General features: G+C 37.2%; 1 protein-coding gene across 1 annotated transcript in view; it reads left to right on the top strand.

The window, feature by feature from the left end:
* Window positions 1-27875, top strand: part of PDE11A (phosphodiesterase 11A) — a 135318-nt gene that overhangs the window by 67546 nt on the left and 39897 nt on the right. The window contains exons 6-10 of the mRNA XM_086465969.1: window positions 289-424; window positions 2873-2948; window positions 4415-4482; window positions 4850-4942; window positions 8327-8377. Coding sequence (XP_086322095.1) covers window positions 289-424; window positions 2873-2948; window positions 4415-4482; window positions 4850-4942; window positions 8327-8377 — 424 coding nt within the window. The remainder of the gene's footprint in view (window positions 1-288; window positions 425-2872; window positions 2949-4414; window positions 4483-4849; window positions 4943-8326; window positions 8378-27875) is intronic.

The raw sequence follows: 27875 nt of genomic DNA, 5'->3' as shown, positions 1-27875 counted from the left end.
GAACATAATCCCACTTTTGATTCGTATGTAAATATATTTAATTATTAAATACTGTATTTACTTTACTTGAGAGACCAATACTATTTTCAACAGAAAGAACTGTGTAAATGAGAGAATTTTTTATGTACCGTTTCAATAAATACCAAATTTTTGTTCCATAGATAATACTTAGTATCTATTGATAGCTATGAATGGTTCTGCTGTTCCTGTGAATATGCCTAGAAGACCTGCTGGACTTCCAAGTGACGTTGACTGTTTTTTTTCTTCCCTTGTTATGCCTTTTGATAGTTTCAAAGACAGCATGGAGAAATCATCGTCTTATTCTGACTGGCTAATAAATAATAGCATTGCTGAACTTGTAGCTTCCACGGGTCTCCCAGTGAACATCAGTGATGCCTATCAGGATCCTCGCTTTGATGCTGAAGTAAGAGATTTTTTTAGAACTGTGAATGTCCATAATATTTTTGGCATTGCAGCTAGTATAACACAATTTTATCATTATATCCAAGTGGCTGTAAAACATGTGAATATTTATTTTTAATTTTATTTTTTCTATCTCTTATGTCTTCCTTCTGGTCTGCTGGTTTTGACATGGCTTTATACAGTAAACATAGGTCACTGAATTAGTGCATGACTTTAGGCAGTTACTTAGTCTGTCCATGATCATTTTTTTTCCATTTATAAGTGATACCTTCCTCTATCAGATACTCTGATAATTATGCAAACTGATTTTTATTGCTGAAAATTCCACTGTTGGTGTTCAGTGTTAGCAGCGTGGTCATTGTTAGCTGGTGGGGTGACTGGGACTGTACACATGCAGATTATAAACAGAACCAGTATCTAGAGAGACAAATGTTGTTTAATCCAATTTAGCCAACTAACCTTTTAATTTGCGCAAATAAAATATACACACTGGATTAGTTATTTCTCCAAAATGCATATCACTCCTAATAAGAGTTGTTTGTGTATCCTAAGGTATTCACTCCAGCCTCAGTTAGGAAGGTGTAGATACAGATAAAAATGTATATGTATACCTAAGACCTAAATAAATGTTAAAGGCATATGGAAGGACAAAATCTTCACTGCATTCTATCCAGTGAAACAGTATTACAATGGGGGACTTGGCCAGCAGTTGGGCAGCATGTTAATCAGTGAACATCCTTGGTCAGCAAGCTTAGTAAACTATATTATTCCAATAAGCGTGCTTGGAAGTGTTTCATGTTGATTGGTTCCGATTTTATTCCATGTGTCGTTAAAGGGATTATCGCTCAAACCAGCAGAATTTGTCTAAACAAGAAAAATAAAAGGGGCCTGCTGTAAAAGTGTACAAGAAAACTGTGTTGATGCTGATTTGTTCAGAATTTCAAGAAGTACAATTAATGCCTGGGTTCTGTTTCTTGCTAGAGATATGCTAAAATAAAGCATACCAATCCTTGATATGTTTGCAGTTGTACTTTTAATATCTCATGTTCTGAATAATTTACCTATCTCTTATTTCACAGTTAGTCCTTTCCAAGTTAGAGGCACTGCCCAGTTTATATAGAGAAAAAGAAAACACTTAATTCAAAGGGCAGTAATCATTTTCTCTTGGTAGGTTTCTATGAAAATCTAATTCTTAAATTCAGTTGTTAAAATCCATTGTTTCTACAGACAGTTAAGTGTAGTAAGAGGAACACATTATCCTTTATGATTTAGATAGAATCAAACATACATTTGTGGTTATGAACAGATATTCTGTTCTCTGCTTCTATTAAAAGCTCTCTCTTTTTCTTCTCCCAGAACATTAATTGTGATTTTCAAATGTTGATGCCCAGTTTTCAACTCATTCACTGAAAATTTAATGCCAAACTGTTTTCATTGAGTTAATTTTAAAATATAAACCTGAGGCAATTGTTCGCCCACTCCCATGGGTTTTAGGTGGCGCTCCACACTGATTTCAGTGATGAGTTCTGAGTATGTACAAATAAGCAGTGCTCTAGTTAAAACCTGAGTTATATCTTTTGCGAGATAGGAGATGACAGTGATTCCATCTTGCCTCCAGTATGTGAATTATTGCTGGTCTTTTCTTCTATTACAGATTGCCTGTAGCACTGGCAGTTTTAGTAAGAGAACTGTTCTCCTGTGAGTGGGCTCATCCTACTCTCTTACTCTAATCTCTTTTGAAAAAATACTACTTTTCTTCAGATTTTGCAGCAGTGACCCTAAAGAATAAAGCTTATTAACTGCAGAAAAGAGAGTCAGTGACACTTAGAATAAATTGCAAAGTTTTCTACTATATTAGAGAGAAAGCAATAAATGAGGCAGAAAATTCTCTTCAGAACAACAGGACCAATTAAACCTACATAGAAAACCTCAAATCTTGGTTTTGACCTCATCCTTCCATTTCTTCCTAGCTTGAACTTCTGCACAATTCCCTACTTACTCTTGCCTTTCTTCTGAAAGTGCTTATTTCCTGTAAGCCCCCTTTGCTAAATCAAATTCAGTTTGATGACTGGGAAGAGTATTTCTAAGGCACACTTATTCAATGGAGGTTGCCTCTACTAATCCACCAGTGTAAGTAATCCAGGAATTGTCTGGATGTTGCCTCAGTTGCAGTTTGTCTTTAATTCCAAATCAAAATCCAATAGTGGAAGGTCTCTGTGGCAAAGATGGTGATGTTTGTATTTTCTTTGGCAATGTTTAGAATAATCCTTATGACTTTTGATTAATCTTACTATGAATGAGGTTTCAGCAGAATTTTTTTTTCTGAGAGCTGATCCATAAGGAATATGTCTGTAAATGTAAACTTAGTCCTTGACATTTCCATTATTAAAATGTAAAAGGCTGCAAATGGTACTTACCGCTAATGGAAGCTCTCATTTCTGCGTTTTAGGCTGACCAAATTTCTGGTTTTCACATAAGGTCTGTTCTGTGTGTTCCCATATGGAATAGCAACCACCAAATAATTGGTAAGACCTTCCTCATAGCTGCATCATTTTTATCCTAACATAAATTAATTCTGTCTCCTTAATGTTCCTTTTTCTTCTTTTTCCCAGCTGAATATTGTTAAGAAGTTACAGTACCTAGGATGCATGCTCAGTATCCAAGAAGAGATGTTTTGACTTGGATACTGTATGGACTTTTTCAGCTTTCCCGTTGTTAAGTTACATACTGTATTGAAACTTGACGACTAATGAGAAGAAAACAGAAATTCTAACAGTATTAGTGAAAAATGTTTGATATGCTTTAATACTTTTCTTGGGTCTCCCTTTTTTGTACACAGCTCAGGCAACTGTTTCTGCAGTCAAGCAGAGTGGTCATTTCCCTCTTCAATGATAAACTACACAGTCAGGGAAGAGTTACCTGTGAGCTGTGGCAGCTGTCGGAGTTGCCTGTGGCGGTAGTGTGTGCTGGATCAGGACGTAACAGGGGTTTATTGCTTGTTTGATAGGATGCTTCCCAGCTATGATACACCTGCAGTTGGCCCTGGGTTATTACCTGCTTTTGGCACACAAAAAGGGGCACCATTTGTAAATAAGTGCCAGATTCCTCTGTTAAATTTCTGCGGAAGAATTCAAGTCAAAGCGATAGCAATTTAAACCTCCAGGGCAAGACTTACATCCCTGTGTGTTATGGCTGTCAGTGAGAGCTGAGATCAGCAGCGCATTGCTGAAGGCAATCTGTGCCATGCAGGATTGGGATCTTTGAGCTTATTTAGTAGAGATGATGTGGGAATTGAGTCTTAAAAATATGGCTGATTGTTTGTTGTGAAGTGTGTGTTAACTTAAAGAAGCAGAAAGAAACTGAACCCTTGACTGCTGATAGCTCTTACAGTGTTTTTCTAGGGGCATATTGTAGCTAAATGAAATGGAAATGGTTTGTTGTGATAGAACTCAGTTCAGCCAGAGCCAAGAGCTTTGAACACTTTTTTCTTTTTTCTTTAAGTGGTTTAAGGAAATTACTTTTTTTTTTCATTGGCTCAATATATATATGGACTAGACATGAGAAAACAAGTACTAATACACTTAGGTGATGCTAAACCAACTGAGATTTTAGGAATGAAGGTACTCATTCAGCAAATTATATTAAAATAACTCCAAATCGCTAGGACAACTTACATGATTGCTGTTAGCAAAATGCTCAAGTTCTTTCCCAAAGAGATGTTTAACCTTTTGTGAAAAGCATTGTGAGTAACTTTTAGATTTGCAGTATTATACTTGGAGCATAAAGAATAATAATTGACAATAGTAAACTAAGTCCTGGTATCAAAACAGTCAGACTTTTGCATGTTTATGTCTTAACTATTTTCAGAATAATTAATTTCTGTTTTGCTTTTCAGTTTGTCAGATGTATTTTAAATGTTACCAATTAATAAAATATTCTGCATTGTGAATTAATGAATGAAGATTATAATTCATATTAATTCTTTCTAAAGGGGTAGCTCAAGTGTTAAACAGGCTTGATGGGAAACCCTTTGACGATGCTGACCAGCGACTGTTTGAAGTAAGAGCTTTCAGTTTTGTAGCAATATATACTTTTTCAGCAGGATTTGGTATTTCTGAGTAATGCTGCTTCAGGCTACTCTAGGGAGCAGGGAAGAAGATGTTGTCTGTATTGTCTGATTTGTTGTCTGTTTGACATTAATTCTCAGAACGCCTTGCTTAATAAGGTTGCATCCTAATTAAAACAAGTTCCTTGCATCTGATCTTTCTCATATTGTTGAGGCCAGTGATTTACCTTCATTCTCAAGATAACCTGTCTAAGCATGATTATTCCTAATATTTCCATGCAATTCCTTTTCATGATTCATTCATCTGTGTTTGTATTATAATTTACTTCCTTTTCTTTTTTTTTTCCTCTTTAATTTTAGGCTTTTGTTATTTTTTGTGGCCTGGGCATCAACAACACGATTATGTATGACCAAGTGAAGAAATCCTGGGCAAAACAGTCTGTGGCTCTTGACGTATGTGTACATCTTAATGAAACCTTTTCTTGCTCATAAATGTCATATGTAAAGGACCCTACTGCTTCTGAATTCATTGTAGTTAGCATCGTTTTCTATATCTACCTCTCTGCACCTTAGAGTGTTGTCTTATTAAGGTAAAGCCGAAGGGAAACTTTCTCAGGGTATGCTTAGCTGTGGAGTTCATGCACAGCTTAAGTAATTTTGAACCTGGATATCTCATTTTGATGCCTGTGGTTTTTTACATTAGAAGGGGGGATAGTGATGATGGAAAATCAAGTTTTTACAGGTGTAGTAATTAATCTAGGTATTATATGTATTTTTTTGTCCATCAGAAACTGGAAATTCTTCTTAATTGACATTTTAGATAGCTTGTTTTTCTAGTGTTGTAAAGTGTAAGTAAAACGTACTGGGAACAGGACAAAATTTGAAAAAACTGATCATCCTCATAGGGTTTTTTAGTGTCAAAAGCAACATCTGCTGAACCCTTACTAGATATGTCTTCTTATAGTAGAGTCAAAGCAGGATGGCTGGCAGCTCAGTAAGAGCTCTGCTGTAGGTCAAGGCCAATGCATAATGCAAAGTCTTGTCATTCCAACACATCACATCTTTCTAGAACACGTAGAGTCACTAAATGGATGGAAATCTTTCTTATTGTTTTGCCTGTTGCCTTTGTAGGAGTTTCTTTTCCCGTTTTTGGCCCCCCCCCCTCCAAGCTTCTGTAAAACAAAATCTAAAACGCAGAACATTTCCAAAAAATTACGATTATTTAAACTTCTATAAGCTGATTCAACAGTGAAGCACTATTCTCTATTATATTCTGGAGATTTTAGACATAACCGTATTACAAATAATCTTGGTGAGAACAAAGCTTGGAGTTCTGAGAATAGCTTAACAAATTTACATTATTCCTACTAAAACAATAATTAAGAATGGTTTGAATGAAATTTAAGATCTTTTAAAAAGCTTTATGCAAAACTCATTGATCTTAAAAAATTCCTCCAATTAAAGGGTAATGTCGCTAAGATTTCAGTATTGTTTTAAATTTCACATGTGATGATAAAATGATCTAGCTGTGATGTGTGCACCCTTTAACTGTGTAACTCCTTTCAGTTTATACAATACCAGTTATTACAGTAGGAACCACAAAAATAGCATTTGCCTGATTGACATGAATTTCTCTCTATTAAAACAAAAATGAAACCAAACTGGATTGCTATGAAGGTGGCGTCATTTTATTGCTTTCCTTTGGGGTTGGAGATATTTATCTATGCATTGGGGACCTATCCTGTAAAGCATGTAAGCATGTTAAGGCTTTTTGAAGTCAATAGGACTGTTTGTGTTAGAAAACTTTCTAAGCATAAGTGTCTCTTTTTATTATTCCTGTATACATGTTCACTTAGAAGTGAAAGTTAAAAACTTTCCTTTTCAGGGCTCCTGCAAGATTCCTTGTTCTTTACATATCATAGTCATTAATTACTCTAAGCCGGCATATGCCCCAGGTGTTTGTGCAATATGACACCTTAGAATGAATACTTCTCCTGGCAAGAAAAACAAGTAGTGCCAAATATCACACTTGGTGATGAAAGTTAACATAAAACTAATTTAGTACTAAAATCAAGGAAATGTAGATTTCTTGGTTTAAAATACAACTTATTTCTTCGATCTAAAAAAGACTAACAACCATATAGATTGAACGTAGGTTATAGGTTTGATAAATGGCCACTATGCTTCAGTGAAGAGTAATTCTATAAATGAGCAACAACTTATGGTAATAGTTGTGTAAAGTGATTGAAGACAGAGCAGAAAAGTACTGAACAAAAGAATGGTATATGCTGAAGGACTATGAATCCATTTTTCAGTAATAGATTACTTTATTAGTATTTATGTATTTAGCTGGGAGGGCAATGAGTGGCATTTGAAAATGATGTTGATATCAGATGTAAAATAAATCAATTTGATATATACCATAAGACTCTTATCCAGATATACAGATACTGTTTTTCATATAGAATTCTCATCAGATTGACTAATAAACAGAAGACCAAAATGCAAATAAATGATGGGGAAAGGTTGACAGTAGGATGCCATATGATTCAAAACTAGGCTACTTTATTTTATGTGTTTTGCTGTTTGGTTTTTTTTTTGTATATTTTTAATATAAAAATACTGTTTTGCATATTAAGGATGCAAAATTTGCAAATTATTAAAAGAATAGAATAATCAATATTAAGGAAGACTGTAAAATCTAGAAGGATATAATGAATGCAGATGAATCTTGACAAGAATTTTGGTATTAAGTGTACTCTGTCATAGCAGAAGACATGATTTTACTAATCTTACAGATTTCTGAGAGAAGACATGGTATGGTTGGGCAGAAAAATATATGCTGTTTGAGGAAGTACGTGATGTATAGTTATAGAAAGTAAAACGTAGGACAGAACAAGTGAATTTATGTTTATTATTTATTCTTTTATAGTGCAGAAATGATTTCCTGTTACTATAAAAGATGACACCTCTAAAATTGATAATGAGTAAATACATCTTGAGACTTACTGCCACAAGGTATTTCAAGCCAAGGGCATTTGAGATGGAGTTTGAGTATTTGTGTGAGTAACAGAGACATTCATAGATGAAAACAGTTTCAAAATGAGAAATAAATATCAAAGCTTTGGCACATAAACAGATCAGGTGTTGCTGCATGGTAAGGTCCTTGTTAGGAGTGCTCTGGCCATGTGAGCTCCCTTATGGACCAGTGCCTCATCCCACGCACAGTCAGACCTTGGTGGGTCCAGTACACAAGATAGCTCTTGCACCTTCTGGAGTGCTTGTTCAATGTCAGTATTGTCACATAAGGGTATAATGTATTCCAATTAAATGCGTACATACTTTTAGGTAATAAGAAAAGGTGTGCGGTACTTTATGCATTTTATTGTATGCTTTCATCTCCAGAATGGTATTGAAGAGAATGTCAGGCGTATCATAGAGGTGCTAATTTGCATCCAGTGATATGCCACTAGCAAAAGCATTAAAGCTTTACAGTGTACCAAAATGCATTATTTAATGTCTATAAATCTACTGTTACATGTACATTAAATTCTTTCTCTTTTAATTGAGAACTCCAGGAAAGCAATGTTGGAATGCTTATAATACTGTCCATGATGTACTATAAAATTCCCTGCCACACAAATGCCAAATGTGTACCTGATAACCTGCAATTATTTATTATATGCTGACATTCAGAACTGAATTACCATGCATAAATATTAATTAAATTTGTTTTAAACATTATTGATTAGACTGCAGTAGAGAACTCGACTATTTCTACTTGTCAAGTCTACAAAACTGTTTGTTCTTTTTTTTTTATTTCTTGTTCTGGGGCAGGTGTTATCTTATCATGCAACATGTTCGAAGGCAGAGGTTGATAAATTTAAGGTAAGGATTTAAGGTTTTATTTATTTCTGGAAATATCACAGTAAATTAAAATGCATGTAGATTATCTGAGAGAAAAGTCTTACATCAAAAGCAGAAAATCGTAATTAACAATGATTTTTGAAGGATGTATTATGCTTTAGGCTGTTAGGCAGGGAAGGTAGGAAAAAATCTGAAAGGATAAAAAGCTGCAGTGATGGCCACACAACGGCAAAATACCATTGTCCCAGCACCAGCTGTGGGAACTGCATGGTCAGCATGAATTTGGTGGCCTCCTCAGCAAGAACAACCATTGGGAAGTCACACCACAGTGGGAGGTGAGGAAGAGACTAGAGAAAATATAGGTATAGGTGTATAGGCTCAGAAGGCTGGACATGAAGGTGAGAAATCCTCTTCTAATTTCTGTAAGCACCCAGGGCAGAACTGTAAGGTGATGTGTGCTGAAGAGAGCATTGCTAGGGACCAATAATCATGTGTTCTCACTGAATCCTGCTTTGCCAAGGCATAGAGAGTAGGGGGAACGTTCACCTTGCTCTTTCATCAACTGTTGCGAGGTCTGGGAAGATCTGGACTGTTGTGACCCCATGCTGCTGGCATTCCCTGCTGTGGATCCCTGGCACCTGTCTGGCTGAAAAATAGCTGTTTGGTGGTTATTTTGATATATGTCTGTCTGGCTTCAATCTGATCTCTGCACCATGGAGATGGTTGTGGTGGAAGAGGGAAGCCATGGGTGACAGCAGAACTGATACTGATGAGTTCCCTGGGCTGAGGAAGGACAGGTATTGCTAATTAGTTAATTAATTTGTATATTATTGCCCAAATGATGGCCGTGCCTTGGAACTGTGTATCAATACCTGCTGATAAGGGTGTAATATTCTCCCTCCATTGTAGTTAATGGTGCAGTTAGCCCCACCCTTTCATAAACTGAAGATTAGAGTACTGAATTATTCTTGGAATCAAACATGCTTGAAAATCATTCCAACGCTGCAGCCAGCAGAAAGTACTTTTGTGTGCTTAGTAAGTTGTGTTTTATGTTTGGCAAAAAACACTGAACACAGAGAGAGGGGAAAGAAAGGGATAAAAGATCTTTCTTTTCTTTTCTTTTCAAGTTTAGCTTACCTTAGAATAAGTACCTGTAATGATTGTGAGGATTCAGCCAGTATCTTCCTACATACCAGAAGGCCATATTTATTGCTGTCAGCCGTTGAAAGACAGTTCTCCATCATGGTCTCTATAGTTGAAATAAAAGCCTGCTATGTTACTCTTTGGACTTAGACACTAGTGTGATAAGGGGCTATTCTACTTGCTTTCTCAGGTGTATTCATTAATAGATTTGCCAGTCTCCACGTAAGGAATGTCTTGTTATCCATTTAACTCAAAGGCATGTAACTATGGTCTCTTCTCCCAAGTAACTAATGATAGGACAAGAGGAAACATCCTTAAGCTGCACGAGGGGAAGTTAAGACTGAACATTAGGAAAAATTTCTTTAGCAAAAGAGTGTTCAAACATTGGAACAGGCTGCCCAGGGAAGTGGTAGAGTCACCATCCCTGGAGGTGTTAAAAAAACATGTAGATGTGCCACTTTGGGACATGGTTTAGTGGGCGTGGTGGTATTAGGTCAACAGTTGGACTTGATGATCTCAGAGGTCTATTCTTATATTCTATATGATTCTATGATTTAATGGTAAATGATAAGTAAGGGGACATGAAAAACATTTATTCATTAATAATTGAAACAGATACATCTCTATAAAGAACATACATGAGAAAATGAGAAATATAATCAAGGTATGTTTAAACTAAGCTGAGCTATTTTTTCAGAAAAACTTTCGCTTTGCTATATCCAGTTGTCTCACTTTCAATCCTGAGAATATGAGTGCCAGGTAGTCTTTGTTAATGCTTTACACCACTGGCTCTAAACAAAACAACAAAACCCCAGAGAGCTTATCCCCAGAGGGCCATCCATCTATGGGGTGAAATTGCTCCTGTCTCCCCACTTGCAGAGCTCTGGCAGCTGGAGTCCCTGCTGGGGCATCCTACCTCGAAATCACTACTCTCTTCTCCGTTTGTGATATTGTTATATTTTGTGTAAGCTCTTTGTTATATGAGGGTCATCTTCTAGACATGACTGGCTAATAAACAATTCCTCCCTCTGGGGGCATTCGGGGCTAAAACTGTCCCCTCTCCTTTTGTGGATTTATTGGCTGATGTGAGAGGAAATGTCTGTTACGATTTACCTGATGTTCTAGTTCAGTCAAAACAGTAACACACACACATAATAGAAACATCTAATGAGAGTAATGCCAGTAGTTCACTACTAGCTTTTGACTGACATGGGACCTAACAGTAATTAATGACTTTGGAGTGACAATACGTTTGAGTTGACAACTTCTCAACATACTATCCCAAACATACTGTAACTGGATGCCAGCAGCTTGGAAATAATTACATGTTGTTTCTCCTAGTTCAAGTGTCTGTCTCCATCTTTGCCATCTTACTTCTTTATAGTCTTAATAAAATGCTTTTCTGTTAATTTTTATTTGCCTAATATCTCAAGAATATTCTGATAGAGTGAAAAATTGCAAATGTACTTGAAGTTTATTTTTCCTCTGGCTTGTACCAATGAATTAATTTTATCACATTACAGAAAGCCTAGCAAGACTAGTTGAAATTGTGGGTTTTTTTCCTTGACATTTTGTCAATAATGTCCTGCTGTTGTTGGATGAATTCATAAATATACAAGTTCACAAATATACCTGCATCTTTTTAAGGATTAAACATAATCACTATGAGGAGGTAATGTGTAATAAATAGCATTTATTTCTGTTGCTACAAGTCTGTCCAAGAATTAATGAAACAACAAAAAAAACAGCTTAGTAAGAAACCCTTAAGAAATGAAATGCCTTTCTCCAGATGCTAGGATGGGAAAAAGTGCAGACTACCGTTGGTTGTGGAGGTAGAAAATACAGAGGGAAGTTCATAGTATGGAACAGTGAAACATGAGTGTATGATAATGGACCATGTCATGCGATTGGCCTATTCCATATCTGATTTCTACGATCACCTAAAAACAAAGCAGCACACATTTTGCATATTTTTGAAGGGATTCCACTTCTGGTGTTACTAGAATATAGCTTTCACTGATAAAAACCTGAAAGCAGAGTTTAAAAATACTTATATGATTAGAAATTGTTCAGTTAATGAATGCATGGATTTTTTTCTTAGAAGGTAATCTAATTGTGTGAATCATTACTGTAAAAACTAGTGTTAGGCACATGTTTCTCAGGAGGCCAGTGTGAGCAGGACCAGTGTGAGGCTCAAACGCAGTGTAGGCGGGTGCAGCTCTGCTGGCCTGGATGGAGCCACCCGCTCGCTCTGCCCATGCCCAGTGTAAATGGAAAACTCACACCCTTAATTCAGTGAGCTTGTTTTGGCAATGAGAGAGGGGGCTTAGCCCCTCAGACAGACATAAGTGGAACTGCAGGGATCTGGATTTGGAGCTGAGCAAATCCCTTAGTCTCTATAGGTGATAATCTGGCCCCAGGAAAGGTAGTGGAAGGTTTGCCATTGATTTCAGGAGGATGTTGCTGTCTTCAGCTTGGCATTTGTAAAATTGCACAGTAACGTTCCCTCTGCTGCCTTCCATCTATTTATACATGGCAGTCAGTCTTTTGTATTGTGTTTCCTGATAGAACAAGTTCTCTGAAAAAAGTTAAATTTTAACTTTTCATGCCAGTTTAAAATGTAGGTTAAGTGAAAACTTGAGTTGTCATGTAGTGTAAAGTGGTTCATTTTTCCTGAAAACAGATAGGTTTTTAAAATAGGGAAAAACATATCAAAGCTCAGTTGGTAGAGTTTCAGTAACAGGCAATTGAATCAGAATTAATTATTGATCTACCATTATTCCTGTATTTGGGATATGTGCCGTACTTCCAGGTTCTAAGAAAGAGGATGTGCGTTTTGTGTATGATTCATTGGATTAAAACAAGAGCAATGAAAACACACAGTTTATCGTAAGTGTACAAAAAAATAAAAATCATTTAAATCCAATATGCTGCTAGATTCATACAAACTGCATATTATTTTTGAGGTTTGCTGATGTGCGCTGCATTACCGTGATAGGTAGATTTCTGATACCATTCCTCTAGATACAGGGAGAAAAATTAAACTTTACTTTTCATGGGCATTTGCAAGTAAAACAAAAAAAATCCACCTTGAGTGCAAACATTTCTCACATATGTGAGAATGTCTGTCTGAAGTCTTGAGCCTGATTTATCACAGTGCTTCTCCTGACTTGCATCTACATAACTACACTAAATTCAACTTGAATTTGTCAGGATAAGCTAAAGTAATGCACCAATGAATCATATCAATATTAATTTAATTTTTTAAAGAAGTTAGAAATAGGCGTGTTTTTAAAAACTGTGGCAACTCAGTTCTCTCTTGTATTTGTACAAGACTTGAAAGACAATTCTGTTATTTCCATTGTGTATAGCACTAGTGTTTAGCTATAAGCATTTGTATTATTGGCATAGAAAAATGTAAGATTAAGTGAAGTCTGATTAAGATTTATGCTATCTTATAGCATCGTCCTGTAGTGCCAGGTTTCTTCTCATTAAAATGCAGGCTCTCCAAGCTTAAAAATAGTTGTCTTTTAGACAAATATAGAAAGCCAAGATACATGAGTAAAGAACGTGAAATTGTGTCCAGGACAGGATATTTATAGCAAGAGTTACTGACTTCTGGAGACAGAAATGAACAAGTCCTGTGACTTAGCAAGCAGTCCCACAAACACACATCACCTTTAAATTTAACTAATACGGTTTCCAAAGAGAATATGTAAACACTGTTGTATTATGGGTGATATACAAGAAGCTATTTTTAAAAAGCTAACCTAATTGTACAGCTGTGAATGGTATAAGCCAGATCAATATTTAATGACTATGATGCATTATTTATAGCCCTGTGAGAGATTCCCTTTTTTAGGTCAAACAGCACACAGGAGAGCTATGTATTGGAAAATAATGTATCACCTGCTTTACAGAATCTTCAATTCAGAATGTTGTGTGAATAACAATTCCTGTATTTTTCAGTTCCATAGCCTGAGGTGTGGCTAGTTAAGACCTACCTCCACATAGGGAGGCTTTTGTGTCTCTCTTAAAAACAGATGTTTAAGTAATGATGGAAAAAGTCGAATCAAAAAAGTAAACAACTTTCAGGACTGCTACTGTATATGATACTGCAAACGGTTGAATCCATGAAAAATGATGGATTTAAGTGAACTTGGTACTTGGAGCGAGTTACATGTATGATATAAAATCCATTTGTTATTCATGTCTTATAACTAAATGCATAATGATGGGCAGCACAATGAAAAAATGCATTTTATGTATTAATTTTATCTTAAATCTCTGTAAGGATTGGGAAAGCATTCCTAGGCTATGTTATTCTCTGCTGTGATGCCATCTTTCAATTTAGAACGATTTTAGTTACTTTTATATTCTGGTAATTAAATCATTTGTAGTGGTTTATAATAATTATGTTATAGTCTTCCTCAGTAATTAAATTTCAGAAAGGCAAGCTGGCCTTTGTGTTTTGGACTGCTGATGAAATATTGCCGTTTTAATATATGTAGCTAGAAGATGAGGTTTTTATGCATTGATGACACTGCTGTTTCAATCTGGCAACATGTTTGCCAAGGACTGAAGGCATGCAGTCACACTGCAAGGTCAGTATTGCAAGCCACAGTCCCAGCCATGCATACGGTGAAACACAGTGCTTTAGAGAGCTACAATTCTGTGTAAGTGCATGGAGCTGTTCATGTGCGTAAGTGGTTTTGAGATTGTCCTCCAAGGGTAGTCATATAGAGTCTTGGACTCCTCTTCGGCTGTCCCAGAGGGGTCTGTGCTGGCATCAAGCTTTTCCCCAATACTGTTCCAGCTGCTCAAGTTCCACTGAGAGTAGCAACAGTGGGGAAAAAAATAAGGAGAAACCTTGAGGGTAAACAGGGCTTAAGTGTCACCATTGAGCTGTGTTCCCTTTTTCCCTCTTGAGAAAAGCACATGTTCACAAGATGTAAAATACAGTTTATTTTCTCTGCTTTGCCACATGCACTGCCCATGTAAGACAAGACCTAAAGCACAGTGTTAAGAGTCATAATTTGTGAAACTGAGATCTTTATTGTATTACATTGCTTCGTACACTTTTACATGTGCCTGTGTCTTCGGTTGTCATGGAAACAAGAAGTCAGGAACACATTATGTACACTGAAAATTATTAAAAATAATAAATAGTGTTTAAAATACTGGGGGTTTTGTACTAGTTTCTGTAATATGAGGCTGTCATCTGTTGACAGCAGGCCAGTGCTCTGTAGTTCAAAGATATATAGAACTAAAATTTTTAAATTTCAGTGAAGAAGGAATAGCATGGAGGAGTAGGGAAAGATTGTTCAAGATCTTTTCCCATACAATGTTTAGGTTTAGGGGCATCAAATGAAGTTACTAGAGTGCAGATTTTAATCTGACTAAAGATCTCTCTTCAGCAAACGTGGTTAAACTATATGACCTATCACCATAGATGTTAATGAGTTAATGATGAATTAACAGAAGGAAAAGGCAAATGAGGACTGTTGTACAAAGACAGTCATCTCTGGCTCAAGAAATCTCAGAAGTGCATCTTGCCGAAGCTTAGAGGAGTGCACCAAGGAAGTAAGTTTCCTGAGTTCAAATAGTCTTCCCCGCTCTTAGTCACTCTCAAAGTGTAAGGTACAGGGCTTAGAAGGACCTTTAGTGTGACACAGTACAACTATTCTTATGTTACTCATCAGTGCCTTCCAACAGCACTGCTTGGGGAAAAAAATAGGAAACTACATTCTCTGCATCACTTTTTATCACCCAGGGAAGAGACCATGCCTTCTGTGTTTAAAATGAAATGTGCTTTGACTTGGTCATTACTGTCATAAGTCTCAGAAATTTCAGATACCAGGGTTTGATGAAAACTCCTGAGTTTGCTGAATTGTTTGTTTTAGTACGAGGTGTTTCTTTTGCTTTCTCAACCCGCTGCCCCCGGTTGCGTTTCTGGATTGTCCTGCTAAGGTTTTCTTCAGCTCCTTATCTTGGTTCTGTGACCTGTGATTCTCAGGTGTGCTTCTCCTAATAAAACAGCCCTTCTCGTACAGATATTGTTACCATTATGAAACCAGTTCCGGTGTGATAGGTTTTATTGAGAATAAGGCATATAAAAGAACAATGTGACAGTTTGTGGGGAAAATTTAAAAAAAAAAAAAAAAAAGAGGTTTTTTGCTTTAATTTCTTCCATGAGGCATTTTATCAGAAATAAAGTGGGACAACTTTGATGTGTCAGAGGCATGAGAGGCACCTATTTATGAATTAGTTTTAGAGCTGTCTTACTAGACTAGTGGCATACTATAGTGTCTACCCTAATTCTAGAGGCAGTTAATAGGAAAAGCTAATGGGAATTCTGAATTTGCTTTCAAAAATTTAAACATTGTTTAAATTGTTGCCAAAGGTCGCTGAAAGGATTCATCTTGTATTTCTAAAATGACCACATGTATTATTTCGAGGAGCTCCCAGAGTACAATGTTGCCTTCCCTCTGGGGTAGGTGAAATGTGACTTTTCCAGGATGTTGTGAAGGGAGGCTTTACAAGGAGTAATTCAACCTGGTGAGGCTCAGGCACTGAGCTGCTCTCTGAAGAGGTCAGCCCTCTGCATTGGCTGTAGGGGGTAAAGGGAGGCTATAATGGTCATGTGGAGCACATCCACCACATCTGCCCACCTCTAAATACTTGTAGTCTAACTGGGCAGGTTCCTTGCCCTTGTGTTGCCATATCATCTGAACAGGGCAGGGCACTTTTTCATGCTTGTTTGAGTTTTTTCCTTCAGTTTCCCATCTGCGAAGAGGGAACAGAAATGTTAAAACATCTCTGTGAAAGATTTCAACATTACTGCTTTCTGACTGCAAAAGATTTATATGATGCAACTCTGTTGCATTTGTATGATAAGCCTGCACAAACCCAGTTTATTTTGTAGTGTAGGAGGTAAGTAAATCCTGCTTTAAAAAAAAGTCTTTCTCTTGAGGAAAAGCTATATATGATTTGAGAGAGTTAAGGCAAAAGAAAGAAACCAGTGGCCTGGAAGCTAGATAAAGCCCACAATTTAATCTTATATCCATGCCCAGACAATTTTTTCTGTTTGTTTATGAGTTTAGCACAGGTCATTAAATGAATTTTTTAAAGGGAGAGGCTTCTTTCACCAAGGAATACGTTCTGGTCTGTGGATTACGTCAGGGCAAGGGTGTAATAAAGATGTCAATAAGGAACTTCCTGTGGAACTTTTCTAACATGCAAAGACAAAATGTATTTATTCTTTAGTGTTTGTGCTATATAGAATAATCTCTGAATACATTTACACTGTAGGTTAAAAAGAAAGGAGCTTAAGGGTTAGGATTTAAAAAATGTGAACAATCAACATTGATATTCTGACTGCAGGGTAAAGACATACTGTAACTAGAAATATTAAATAATAAAGGACTACTTCTAAGATCAGCTACTTCATAGCTAGACCAGAGCTTAAATCTCCATGTTAAATACCTTAACAAGTAATAAACTTCAATCACTGAAAATAATAGAAAATGGAAATCATGTGCATAGTCAAAACCAGTCTTTTTATACTTTTTTTTTTTTTAAAAAAAAAGCCGCCTTCTGTAAAGTTGAAATAGTTTTCAATTGATTTAGCTAATTCTAAGAATTTCTGCTATACTCTAATATTCTCTTATGGTAAACATTCTAAGTACTTTAAAATACTACTAACTTATTGCCTTTAATAGCAGCAGTTTTTCAGTTCCTTAGTAATTACGCATACTAATACAGTGGTTATCAACAACAGAAATTTTCAGCAGAGCAGTGATGAAACACTTATGTTATTAGTTTGCCCATGCTAAAAAAGTGTGCTGCTACTTTGCTGCTCTAAAATACTGGATTTTGTTACTTTTGTGTTTCTTGTATTTGTTTTCCTATCTGAAACCACAATTGGTCCAGGACTTGAGAATGCTTAGAAAAACAAATTAGAAATAACAAGTGTTGGACATAGTACTGCTCACAAGTGAAAGGTGAAATGATTTATTACCCAACAGACCTGTTGTCTGTCCTTCATTCTGATCGGTCATCATATTCCACAAGAACCTCTTGTCATGTGGAAAGCATCAAGGAATAAATACAGTTCAACATTGCCACCCCATTTACCCAAGACCATGCAAATAGTGTTAAGGCATAGAATACATTTAAAATGTCATGCAAGCCTGAGGAATATCTGATGAATGATTAAAAAAAAAAAATCAACACTTGTCAGATGATAAAGTAGTATGCTTTAGTCAGTGACAGACTCGGGAAATTATATCTGGAAAGGTTTTCAAACAGGAAGAAAAATCTATCTAGCAAAGACTTGTGCACTTAGATTGGACCAGAATAATTTTTAAAAAATGGGGTACTTGAGCAAATGATGGTACTTTAGGAGTTCTTCACTGCGGGTTTGTTGTGGTTCTTTTGCCATCAAAATGGAGCAGATTATTCTCCGTGCAGTTGACACATCTCTGGGGCTAGCCCTGTATGTGACAGCTCACTGTTCAGAGACCTGCATTCCCAGACTGGCCCAGTCAGACTGTTGTGCTGTTTGTTTTAATTCGTGGAAGAAAGAATTCTTTAAAGAAATCCGGAAAAATTACATAATATTTCACTTTTTAAATTATTCTTTATTTATCTGTGCTTGGATTCCTTTTGTAGCCACAACAGACTGACAGTTATAACTGGAACTTTTCTGGTTAAAAAAATCAAGTCACTTTTCACTAAACTTAATTTGGATAGAAATTTTCTAATGGGCATTAATATTATCAAAGTTAATAAGTTCCTTAGTAGTTGTACTGATTTTTAAAACTAGGAAAAAGTCTTTTGTTTTCCCTAGCATATACCTTACAAAAAGAAACAAACACTTTTATTTGTTTATTTCTGCTTCTATACAGTGTTCTGGCTGCAAACAGTTGTTTGTCATAAATGTTTACTGGTATTTATTTTAAATTATTAATTTATTATTGTGAATTATTAATTATTATAAATTATTAATCACTATAGGCTTTTGTTTTTACAAAATATTTTACAAAAAGAAACATAAATGTCCTCGAAGGAAGAGGCAGTGCCCTTCAAAGACTTTTTGACATTGCCAGTGAGTTCATATTAGAGCTATTTATAATTAAAACTCCTGAAAGTGAAGAATGGGAAGTAGGCGAGAAATGTTTTTCTGAGATGAATCTGTTTGGCCACTGGGTGCCATCCTTGCTCCACTTTAAGGCTGATCGCCTAGCAGCACTTCTGTTAAGCTGCAAAATCCTTAAAAAGGTAATACCAATGCAATTTCACACCATCGTAATGTGTGTGTGTGTGCATGTAGCAGAATATGTTAGCAGCACAGGCCGTGTGTCCTTGTGCAAGTCACCAAAAGACTCAGCAAAAATATCCTCGTGGGTTCAGCTGTGTTACATCCACAGTCTCGCATCCAGCAATTTTTCTTTATTCCTCCATCAGCTGGTAAGAGCGAGGCTGTGCTGAAAGACCTGTTCCCACGCACGAGGGTCTAAGTGACCATGTTCCTGTGCAGTATTAACTTATGCTCTGGGATTATTCGAAGGAAAAAATTACATGGATGCACACTTGTTTTCAGGATCAATTCATATTTGGGGTGTATGGGTCTATGTCATCCAAGCAAAACTATACCTAGCATCTATTATGTAAAAAATACTTGTGATTTCAACCTTCTACGGGTTATTTATTATGCTATTTCATTGTCTGCCTAAGGGAGATTCCTCTATTGTTTTAGTCTCAAAAGCCTCTTGTTTTAGTCTGGGCAAAATCCCAGGCAGAGTCAATGTACTTTCTAACAGAGAAATTATGTTAGTAGTTCTGCATTTTCAGTCTTTCAAATTTGAAGTGTGAATGCTTTAAATGTATGAGAAATAGACTCTTAACACTTCTCTTTCTTGCTGCAACTATATGGAAAATGTGCAGATTGTACCTCAGGCAAAAAAAGGAAACTGAATATTTTATGAGGCCATTTCTGTGAAGTGTTCCATCATTTTGTGCTTTGCAACAAGCTACACCCAGCTCTGAACATGCACAAAAAAGCTGAGAACATCAGATACCAGTGTTTTCCAGCACCTTTGTGATCCCCCTGCACATACGCCATCCTGTTTGGTGCACTTCAGTGTAACTCAACTAACTCAGCTTTCTGTGCTGCATGCAGCCACGTGTGCATTGTCCTGGCCATACGAGAAGCTTATGGGCACACACACAAAAAAAAGAAACAATAAAAACCAATTTCTATTTATGGCCTTCATAAACTCTACTGTTAAACTGATTCCAGGTATCTAGTTGTGTTTATCTGTACTTTCCCTGAAGGAGAGCTGCTGTGTGGGCGGTGGCACGGAAGGGTTGTAAGTGGCATCATCACAAGACCCAGGGCAAGTTGCAGCAAGACCTGGTCTGTGGGTAGCACCTGCCCCAGGCTGCTGTGGGGGATGTACGTTCTGCTATGGGGAAAGGAGTTAGGCTCTGTGTTCAGAGTCCGCCCTGCAGAAGCCTCAGCACAGGATAACCCTCTTGGCTTGTTAAACTGTAGCAAGGTGAAGTTCTGGGGTTTTTTGGAGAGTGCTTTTTTAGCAGTCCTAGGGAGTGATTTATGGAGTCAGAACAGGGTGGGTGGACTTCTTTTAAACCTGCAGTCGGAACTTGACAAAAACTAAGGAGAAAGACAAAGATAAAACGCATTTTAAAGATAGTCACTGCAATGTTCTCTGTAGCTTTTCTGTAAAAGTATGTTGTAAGTTTGAAGGTGTATTCAATGTTATTTATTGTCTACCTGTCAATATTCTGATATAGCTGTCACTCTAGCAGGTCTGAAATAGGACCAGTGGAGCAGTAGCCCACTTATGTATTTGCATAACTTTCACCACCAGTCACTACTGCCAGCCTGATTTGTCACAGGTGCTCAGAAAGAAAATTTCAGTGGCTAGCAGGAACACCATCCAGTACCATCACTGTGCGCTTCGGCAGCACTGCCACAGCCCTGCGGTGGCATGTGACCAGAGGTCCTGCAGATTGGCTTGGGTGCAGTGAGTGCTGCCGGAGTACACTGGGACCAAAAAAGTAGCTCAATACCAGCATATATGCCATTGTGGCACTGGTGGCGTTTTTGGGTTTATTGTTTCTTGTTTGTTTGTTTTTTGGTTTTTTTTTTAGTGTCTGTTCTTGGCAATGCTTTAACTTCTTTCTCTCACATGCTCTCTTGCACCACGTGTCCAACTGGGAATGGCAGGGCACAGTTTTTTGAGCTGTTTGCCACCAAAAGAGCCAGCCAGTTCCTCCCTGTGCCTCTACATCACGTCCTCTGTGAGAAGAACCCTGACCCTGTTTCTTTCACTATTAACCAGGTTTTTTCTCTTCTGAGTCTTCCATCCCCTTCCTAGGTGGTCTTGTGGAGGAGAAGGCTACCTTGTTATCCCTCTTCCCTCATCTTCCCAAATTTATAGGCATGAGGGATCAGTCTGCATTACCTATTCTGCTCTTCATGGGAGCAACAAAGCTGACTCTGCCTACCGAAACCAACTAAGGCTGCTGTGGGAAATGGCAGCCTGCATGCCTGACACTTTTGTATCGTGGAGAAATACTTGCCCTAGGTTTGGTGCTAGTGTTTGTTTAAAATTCTGGGACAGAGACTGAATAGACCCTTTTGTATGAGCTTCTCATCTGCACCAATGGTCATAAAAAGTCGACAGTTGCTAGCCTGTAGTATGTGACACACTGGTTATTTCCTAATCACCATAAGCCAAAAGGACGTGAATGCTCCCTTGCGCGCCTCGGGAGATCATTGTGTCGAATGTGCATGCCCTGTAAAACTCCAGTCCTAGGCTGCTGTGGTTAAGGACTTTGGCCTTAAGAATAATAGGTGCTCAGACCATTAATTGCTTTTATTTTATGTCTGTTCTTTTAAAATAGAAATTTCTTGTTCTTTTTATAGGCCGCCATATATTTTGCTTCTGTGGACTAGGAAACAACTTTAACATCAAGGACTGATTTTTAGCAACATAAATTATGTATTTTGTGTCTTTTCTATTATAGTTTGTAACAAAACTTAAAATGAAATATTTTTATCGTTGAAATTCATTATTCCTTTTGATGGGTCCTGATTGCAGAAAGTGGCATGTTCAGACGGGATTAATTGACTGATCAGAAACGTTCAAAATACTTGCAGCTTTTTAGCTATAATTCTGGGCCTAACTTTGGAAATAGCATGTGTAATGCTGTAATGACATATCTTCCCTTGCCGTTTTAAAACTAAAATTATAAGACAAATCCTTTCCTCAGGCACATACAGCTTTATGCAAAAAGCAGAAAGTAAATACCACATTTTTGTCCGAAGCCCACAGCGCACGATAATAAAAATTTCTTAAATGCTATATTTGATAGTGATATATTGCTTAATGGCTACTTTTCTTGTTCTAATAGAAGAAGCAGAATAAATAGCTTGCTTAGTGTCATGAAGTTTCTCTTTTTAATTAAAGCAAATACCAGTATTCATACTAAGCAGCAGTTACGTTTGGTAAATGGTCAAACCAAATACAACTTTTTGAAACAAGACTAAATGCAACTTTGCAACTTTTTGTTCCACATTTTGTGTCTAAGTTACATGTTACACTGTTAATTTGCCAGTTGAGGATGAAGCAGTATGCACCACATCTACGTGCTTCAGCTGCACATTTTGAAGCTGGATGCAAGAGCAGCATTGTTCTTGGTTTACAGATGTGAAGCTTTGACTAAAACAATGAATGACCTTTTCCAGCAAAGTGCTCAGACACCTACTGTGGGACTTTGGGCAGAGTTTGGGCATTTGATTTCACAGTTGCAACCCTCTGCTTATCTGCTGGGTTACTCTGAAGAGGTTTGAAATACATAAATCTTGTTCCAGGGGCTGTTGATGTCTTTTATATCTGAGCGGTTGTTGGATAAAACATGCACAGTCAGGCACACAGAAACAGGGAGGTCTGACAGTGGCAAAGTGTGTTTATATGGCAGCATGAGGTCTCCTTATCTCATGTTTTCCCAGCTGCCTTCAGATGAGTCCAAAGCCCTGCTCCTGTCTCATTCCAGTCTCCAGTTGTGGTTGAGTATTCCTTCATACAGTGACCTTATTCAGAGAATTGGAATTCAGTGAAAGCTATTGAAGGGCAAATAAAGTTGGGGGTTTGGGGTTTTTTTTTTTTTGAGACTGGCTGGTCTCAAGAGCTCCTTTCCAACTTAAATGATTCTGTGATTCTGGGCGATTTCAATTCTGAAGGCAGCAGTGATGCTACTGTGATAATCATGTTAAAAAATTATTAGAATCAAAATCTTCAAGTCTCTTCCACCCCAACTCCCCTTTACTGTGACTATTATAAAATTCCCTTTAAGTGCTGCTGTCCTCCTTCTGCTGCAGTTGGTCATTGGAAAAGAGGCGCTAACTCAGCATTGTGAAGGGCAGAGAGACGCCATCTGCAGTCTGCAGTGACAGATGGAGGCCTTTAAAAGCCATGTTGCTCTGGGCATTAAAACACCCCTGAGCTGAAACATTTGATTCTTTCCCCTTTGGAGAGAGCAAGAAATGTGTCAGACCGGAGCATAGCAGGCTTTGGTCTTCAATGGCTATGAAGAAGTGCAGAATTTGTCCACTACTGCTAATAACTGACTATATAAAGACACATTTTAAAAGATGCCTGCAGCTATAAATATAAGCAAGTATTTTGGAGGCCTTTATACATAAAAAGAACTCTTTAAAAATAAAAATATTTGCCATCAGAAAATACTGTCTCCAATATGGCTTGATAGAAGATTAAGTGAGAGCTAAAGAAGTCATTGCATTTAAATATTCTCTGTTTCAATGCTGTCTGTGCAGGTTTTGATGGTCAGCCTTCAAGGTTTTTCAGTTGCTAATCTTCTGAGAGAGGTTCTAGGTGAAGAAGTACTTGAAAGGGTGGTCTTATTTTTTTTGTGTACGTCACATTGTCTGAAGCTCCAGTTTCACTATAAATGAGGTCAGATCCTGAGCCATTATTGAAACTGTACGTAGACTCCTGATGCAAACAGCACCCGTGGGAGTTTGAGGCATACCATATTGTTTTGCTATTCTTTTGCTAGTTGGGACATACATTTCATGGGATGTCTTTATATGTATTATATATATTCAAGTTTCTTGGTGCTTTTTTCCCATCAGTCTGGCAGTATTTTCTGGTTAGGAAGCCTTGCTAACCATTCTACATGTCATTGTCCATAGGGCAGTATAAAAAATGGATTATATTCATTGGTGGAAGTTATTGTTACAGAATAATTCTCATATCACTGAAAGAAGCTGAGCACACCTAATGGCAGAATGTGCTATTTATTTTTTTTAAGAGGGCCATACTAATATACTTATCAGTAGGTTTCAAAATGGTTTCCTTGCATAATAAGCACTGATGTCTTACCACCACATGGGCAGTAAAACTGAAGTACAGAGAGTTTAAGCTAACACAGCAAAGTAGGATTTCAGTCCAGTGTTTTCTGTGTTTAGCTGGACTGCATGCATGGTAATGAACATTTTACAAGGAGAAAGAATGCTTTCTGAAGAACTTGCCAGTTTCCTTACGTCTGATTTTATCACGTTATCAAATATGGATATAGAAGAACATGAAGAATATGCTAGTAGAAGACTTAGTGCAGAATCATTTCGTAAGCCTTCCCTGGATGGAATAAGAGGATTATGTCAAGGTGAGACAAAATGTCATCACCACCTTGAAATTGCTCTCTCTCCACCACTGACCCAGACTGTCTCGTAACCAAATTCTGCTATAGGTGGTTATTAAATACCCAAATTGCTATTTCATATTTGTTCCTGACTTGATATGGTTTTCCCTACATAAAGAGCTATCTCATTCTGACCATTGTTTATGCTAGCAGCATGTGATTTGTCTGCTAGTCTCCACTGGCAGCACATCTACCTAGCCGGAATGAGAAGACTTTAGCTTAGTATAGCTTTCGCATACTGAAAAATAGACTTAGAGCTCACACAGAAAGTGTGGTTTGTAAAGCTGTGTAGTCATAAAGTTTCTTCCCTGTTTGGAAGGACTATTGTGAGCTTGTAACAGCTATCACACCTACAAGTTATTCAGGACAGGAAGCTTGCCCCCTTTCCTTTCACCCATCTCCAAGGGATCATTCTTGTACTATTTATAACTACAAACTGATTTAAAGTTAGTTTGTAAGAGGGCATTTAATGGTATTCTTTGCATATGTTTTCTCAATAGCCGTATTGGCCATTATGAAGGCACTGTTGTGGTATATGACAGAAACTGAAAGTAGGATTAGAAGGAAAGCAATTTGCAGTAACATTAACCAAGCTGAATGTAAAACCTTGCTCTCATTCAGGAAAGAGCGGCAGAAGTCTCCCCTTTTGCTTGTGTTGATTGATTTTGATTGCTTCATTCAGCCCTTGCAGTGAGAATGTTGTAAAATGCTCTGTGTACATGTGTGTGCATATTATACTGTATTTTTCTGACATAAATTTACACTGAACATATATTGCCCAGAAGAAAAAAATAGTTTGAATGAATACTTATCTTTAGCGTTGTCTAGTTGTATGCTAACAATATAAAGAAACCATTTTATACAGCATATGTTTTATACATACTTCTAAAACTGTGAAATAGTTGTCTTCAGTAGCATTAAGGTATAAGCATCAAATAGTAGCTTTTATTTCAAGTGCTTAGCCTTTCAAAGTTTCCCTAAAAATTTGACTCTTTAGTTTCCTAAAGTTTTCCTTCTTAGGCTTTGTTCATCCACGGCAGCACAAAGGCTTATTAATACTGAACCAGAAACATTATTTTTCTATTCCCATGGGCTGTCTTTTATAGTAGCCAGAATTGGGACTTTATTGTTGGTAGAAGCCACTTTGGTGTTCCGTGTTTTTGGAAGTACAATGGTCATTAATAACATATGGCCCTTTGGCGATGGCTGATGTAAGGTAGGGCTCAACCCAGTCACTTGTCTCCTATCTGTTCATATATACCAAGCAGTCTGTGAAGCAATTTACATGTTAGCAAAGAGCAATGAGGAAAGAAGAATCTGTCCCTAATCCTGAATTGAGTACAAAGGCGCTTTTCCTCCTTCCTGTATCCATCCTATGCACAGCTGGGTGTCGGGTAGCCACAGACCTTGTCTTTATGCTCTCATCTGGGGGCATGGCATCCTCTTTTTCAAGCTGCCTACAAGTGGTGATTGTTTCCTTGTCTGGTAACTGCTGAGTTTATACTTTATTAGGCAAGACCAGTTGCCTTTGGTCTGTTAAGCCCGACTTGTGTTCGTGGATCCTTTCAAAACAAATTTTTGCTTTAGTACCAGGGGTATGGAGATCTGACCAGAGGAGGCATGCCCAACTTTAATGTACCATAAGCTCACAGAAGAGTTATGTGAATTTTTCTCAAGGATGAAGAGCATTGAAATTGCTTGGTCCGCAGGGTAAAAAGACTTCAGAGTATAATGTTCTTAATTGTTTTTAGAAAGGGGAAGTTGAACTTCAAAATGTTCAAAAGGAAGCAAGCCTTTTAAGTGATTTTTAAATAACTGGTGTGCTTTAAAAAGTAACTTCACTGTATCTTGAATTTTAATTGTTTGTCCCTTCCTCTTACTGTCATGGTACTTTTATTCCCCCTGTTTTCCTGGAAGAGAGTGTTATTATTGCTGTTTATTTTAAGAAATCCACTGGAATTTGTCCTGCAGTGCAGCAAAATTTCAGGGATGGATATGTTTTAATATTCTGTATTATGAATATTTTTTATATCTTTGTAATTAAAAAAAATGAAGTTTTAATGACTGCTGTCCTATAAACCTTGGACAGCTGCATTTCCAGCATAAGAAGCTGAGGAGAGACAATGCCAGGTGCAGCCAGAATATTGCTGCAGCCCCACAACGTATCATTTTTTTAACATTATTCAAATTGGTCTCAGCACTCATAATTCTGTTGTTTCCTTTATTGCTGTTGTAAAGCAAATGGTTCTTTTATACAAGTGTTATCTCCTGGCTATTAATTCAGCACTTATTTTGGATTATGGCACTCCTGTTAAATTTAGGAATGTAAGATCTCATAAATATTTAGAAGTTTCAGACTGACATGGGAAGAAATTGTTTTTGACTTGCTTTGTTAATATCCTGTTGTTCAGTTTGTAATAGATGTAGCATATATTGTTATTTCTCTACTGTTTGATGAAAGGAAAAACAATTGTAGTTGAGCAACTGCTTCAAATGTTCTCCCTTGAATTGTAACAGGCTGGTAAACGCATTTTTTTCCAGTAAAAAAACAGCAAGGAAAACATCTGTTTTCCTTTAAGAGGACAAAAAATGTGAAAATTTTAATCAGAGCCCACTTCAAAGTTAATGAAAATGTAGCAGTAGGTTTGTAAAGACAGTTTCAATAAAACAATTTCACATAGGTCTGCTTAGAATCAAGTGCTTCTGTTTCAGCATCTTTGCTATTTAAACTTCTCTCTAAGGAACAAACGAGTAAGATGGACGATTGTGATTCTTCCCTCAGAGATGTTTTATAGAGTGCATTTACTATGTAATGAGTGTCGTCATGGACTAAATATTGGTATGCATCTTGAGTATCCCCTGAAGCTGTGAAGAATAACTGAATGATAAAAAAGTCACAATTTTTATCAGACCACTGAAGGTCTGGATAGCACAGTCTCTGGGCCAGCATTCCTGTTTCAGACCTAACCGTATTTCTTTTGTTATCTCAGAAGTAAATACAAAGCTTTTCAGCCGGATCTTAAAGGATGTTAAAGTGTAACTCCTGTTGGGATCATCTAGAAGTATTTCAAACATTTGAATAATTATTAAAAAAAAGATGATGAATAGATTTAACCTGGATAAGTACACTAGCAGACGAAGTAAGTATGCGGTTAACAGCGCTTACATCTCTGCCTGCGTGCTCCAGAGGTTCTTCAGCTGCGTCCTGGGATGACACTTGACTTGATGGGTTTCTTGTATTTCCTATGTCAGTTAACCTCGCTGGCATAACGCCATGACTTTCTGTGGTATTGGCATGCTTTACTGGGTGCTGAACTGAAAAGACTTTTCTTCTAGCTAGCAAATAAGTTAGCACTGCAATGTTAATACTGTTTTATGGCAGGTTTACAACATCTTCTCTTACGTGGTACAGCTAAACCAGTTTAATCTTTGCTTGAAGTAGTTATAGAGGTGGCATTTTCCCTTTGGCCAGAAAAAGCTTTTTATGTGTCAGTAACTTGTTTAGTTAGGGTGCGATATTTCAAAACACGGGTTTTCAAACAGAAAAGCATAAGGTGGTAACATAGAAGCTGTAACTCTGAGGGTGAACTCACAATTGTATGAACAAATTGGTATCTTATGC

Source organism: Leptosomus discolor, chromosome 5, assembly GCF_034619465.1.
Source record: "Leptosomus discolor isolate bLepDis1 chromosome 5, bLepDis1.hap2, whole genome shotgun sequence".
Taxonomy (NCBI): Eukaryota; Metazoa; Chordata; class Aves; order Leptosomiformes; family Leptosomidae; genus Leptosomus; species Leptosomus discolor.
This window is presented reverse-complemented; position numbering and strand designations above follow the sequence as displayed.